A 3983-nucleotide genomic window follows, 5' to 3' on the forward strand; every position below is an offset into this window, starting at 1 on the left:
ATCGATCCTCATCTGTGGACCCATTGGGCTATTTCTCGTTCTAGCCAGTGCACCATGACGTGTATCAAAGGCCTCTAGGATGGTTAATGTAAGTGATCCCTTGCTGCTAATGAAAAGATGTAGCGGGTTTCCTCTCTTAAGACTATATGTCAGAATTACCAAAACGTTTTCACATCCAATAGCCGATGATTAATAAAATCAATGTGCTCTAGTGGTGTCGTTAAACAAAAAAAGTTTAACTTTTGCACTTGGATGATAATAATATGCTTTTTATGATTACGTCATCTTCATAAATATATAATAATTTTGTAATGACGCATTGTCATAAAATAAATATAATTAACAAAAGACCAACGCTAAACAGTTCAACATTTTAATGTCGTACAGAAAACTTACAAAATTGATAAATAGACATTAATATGCTAAAGAACTGTTTTTGTATGTCTACGGTACCCGGTTTGGCCAGGCCGTCACCCATCGGAGTAATAAGCGGACCATACGTTGCTAAAATGCGCTGATGGGTGTATATTGCCAAAATAAAATTCCATAGACGACAATAGTAACATGTGGCTACCACCCCTCACCCTTAAAGTAAATCAGAAAAGATTACGAGTGAAGCTGCTCATTTTAGAGATAACGGGTAGCGTCTGTGACTACCCTAGTTCCGCACAAAATGTTACTTCTTTTTTCTTTTTAACAGGTACCCCATACATGTTTCCAGCACAAGGCTTTGCACCTGATAGTGCAGGCGCCTCCCCCCCCCCCCCCACCCCATTCCTGTCCTGGACGGAGGAACCGACTGAGGCCGACACCTGCGCCCAGGACAGGCGTGCGCTACAACAGCTTGCTCTGAATAGGCAGGTTAAACTCTCTGACCTGACCTGACCTGAGCACAAGGCTACTTGACACAGTGGTACTAGATGAAATAAAATTGCAGACATATTTTGCCCAGATAAAACTAATGATTTTTACAACCAACACACTCACATTTATATAACCAATCACGGGACTTGTGGTGTTAGCTTCTCTATCAAAAGTTCGGTGCACCTCCAACTTTGACCCAGCCAAAAGTTATTTGGGTTTAGTACTACCTATAGGGAGGAGATCCGGTGTAGGGTGGGTGGACTGTATTAACGTACCTATATTCCATCAGATTCAGGCACGTCCATTCTGGGCACAACCTCTGACTTCACCAGTAACCGAGTCGGACCGGTGTTTTCTAGTTGGTATAGCCATAGACAACAATGACAGAACAAATATGACATTACAAATGTACATGTATACGAATGCTATTTTGAAACATGGTTAACTGTATTAGTTCACTGATAAATGAATTACTTAATTGGAACGTAATTGACAAATAACACATTCTGAATATTTAAAATATTTACGAAATTCAAACTTATCTTATGAGATAAAAAACAACAACAAAAAAAAATTTAAAAAGAAATTAGTGGGGTTGTTTTTTTTTAGCAGGGAAAATAAAACGTCTCCAGCACCCAGTGTTCCCAGGCGGTCACCCATTCAAGTACTAACCTGGCCCTATGTTGTTTAACTCCGGTGATTGAACACCAACTGGATTAACCTGATTAATAGCATCAGTTGGACCATTTCAAAATAAATAAACTACTTAATTGGATCAAACGTAACTGACAAATAATAAATTATTGATATTTAAAAACAAAACAACAACAACAAAAAATATAAGATGTTTTACAAAATGCCAACTGATTATGCCACACACTCTCACCCACCCCCCACCCCACCCCCCATCCCCCCCCCCCCACCCCGTCCACCAAAACCAAAACTCAACACCAAACAATAACGCATAATTTAATTATTTCTAGCCACAAAATAAAACATGTATTGCTTTCATTTATTCATTTCATTTGTACCTAGATTTGTTCTTATATCCAACTGAGGTTCAAGCACACTGTCCAGGACACACACCTCAGCTATCTGGGCTGTCCAGAACAGTAGTTTACTGGTTGGTGAGAGATAAGACAGTATTGTGGCCTTGCTCGGTCTGGGTGGGGGCCGTTGTTGTTATAACAAACGTGAGTGGATGTGTGAGCATGTGTTCGTGTACCTGTCTCTCTCTCTCTCTCTCTCTCTCTCTCTCTCTCTCTCTCTCTCTCTCTCTCTCTCTCTCTCTCTCTCGTCCTCTCTCTTTATCTCTCTCTGTCTCTCTCTGTATGTGTATTTTTGTGTGCGTGTGTGTGTGTTTTTGTGTGTGTTGGGGTGGGGTGGGGGGGGTGGGGTGGGGGGGGGGGGGGGGGGGGGGGGGTGTATGTGTGTGTACACCCGTACCGGTGGACATCACTCCGACATAAATGGTTGATTAATAATGACAAGTTCCGCTAATTTATCTAATGTTAAATGCTAATATAGTACGTTTTAAGAAATATAACAGAAGAATAAAATGCAATTAGTTTATAGTTTTTGAATAGCTTAATCGTTAGTATTGCATTATATTAATCAGTATACAACAACAAATACTCAACTGACGACCGGCATCTTTGTTTTTACAAGCCTATGTTTTTGTGTTTGATACATGATTTGTTTCCAGACCTCACTGCATTAAACTTTACCTTTTTCCTTCAAATAGTTATATCTGGACACCTACAATGGATGTACTTCGAAAGTGTAATGTGATTTTTGGTATACACTTTTTCGAAATGTGTATTTTGTAACAAAAATGACAAAAGTTTTAACTTGTTTGGCCATTTTATTGCGCTTTATCACTAGATTTTCAGTCTTTAAAGACCGCACACGATTTCTGTTTTCGAAAGTTAGATAGTACATTATGTCTCCTAAAAGGTGGTAGCAAAATTAAGTTTCTAATTAATCAATTTTATTGAAATAAATATGGTTTACAATATTCAATGCACACTAGCAAACGGTTGTTTTCCAGCCATGGCGGCTGATCAGCTGAGCCGAAAACGACGAGTTCGACGACGTCCGCGCGATTTTGAGAGCGTGGCGGGATCTGAGGCTGGGGACACAATCGGATTGATACTGTTAGGAGTAAGTCGTTGATCGAATTAGGAGAAATATAGCATCACTGAAGGTAAAAATGACGGAGTCTACTCAAGTTAAAACACCAAAAAAAAGAAAGTATCCAAGCCTAAGAAGCCAGCGGATCACCCATCGTATTCTAGTATGGTGAAAGATGCAGTCACCGCACTGAAGGAGAGGGGTGGCTCGTCCAGACAGGCACTTCTCAAGTACGTCATGGCCAACTACAAAGTTGGAGACAACCCGAAGGCAATCAATGCCCGTCTCAAGACTGCTTTGAAGAATGGTGTTCAGAGTGGAATACTGAAACAGGCTAAAGGCACAGGTGCTGCAGGTTCATTTCGTCTCGGCGAGAAGAAAGCAGAAAAGAAACCTGCTGCCAAGAAGACTGCTGTTGAGAAGCCAAAGAAGGTTAAAACTCCCATCAAGAAGGCAACCAAGAAGTCGGCAGGAGACAAGAAAGCTAAGCCTGCAGCTAAGAAAACCAAGTCCCCTAAGAAGACCGCAAAACCAAAGAAAGCAAAGACGCCCAAGAAAGCAAAGGTGGCAGCAAAGCCAAAAAAGGTCAAAACGCCCAAAAAGAAAGTCGTCAAGGCAAAGAAAGCCTAAACTGCAGTCACGAGAGGACCCCACTCCTTAAAGGCCCTTATCAGGGCCACCCACATCACACGAAAGTGTTATGTACTCAATTGCTGTAGTTATAATTGGCCCATTGTCTCGTGTATAGCACTTAGATGGGGCAGACGTAGCCCAGTGGTAAAACGCTAGCTTGATGCGCGGTCGGTCTAGGATCGATCCTCATCTGTGGACCCATTGGGCTATTTCTCGTTCTAGCCAGTGCACCATGACGTGTATCAAAGGCCTCTAGGATGGTTAATGTAAGTGATCCCTTGCTGCTAATGAAAAGATGTAGCGGGTTTCCTCTCTTAAGACTATATGTCAGAATTACCAAAACGTTTCACATC

General features: G+C 41.4%; 1 protein-coding gene across 1 annotated transcript; it reads left to right on the forward strand.

Moving 5' to 3' along the window:
* The first annotated feature begins 3111 nt into the window (after positions 1-3111).
* Positions 3112-3643, forward strand: LOC121367017 (putative histone H1.6). The gene has a single exon (XM_041491220.1). It carries the CDS (start codon positions 3163-3165, stop codon positions 3625-3627), a length of 465 nt encoding a protein of 154 aa, XP_041347154.1. The 5' UTR covers positions 3112-3162; the 3' UTR covers positions 3628-3643.
* Positions 3644-3983: the final 340 nt, after the last annotated feature.

Source organism: Gigantopelta aegis, unplaced genomic scaffold, assembly GCF_016097555.1.
Source record: "Gigantopelta aegis isolate Gae_Host unplaced genomic scaffold, Gae_host_genome ctg8310_pilon_pilon, whole genome shotgun sequence".
NCBI lineage: Eukaryota > Metazoa > Mollusca > Gastropoda > Neomphalida > Peltospiridae > Gigantopelta > Gigantopelta aegis.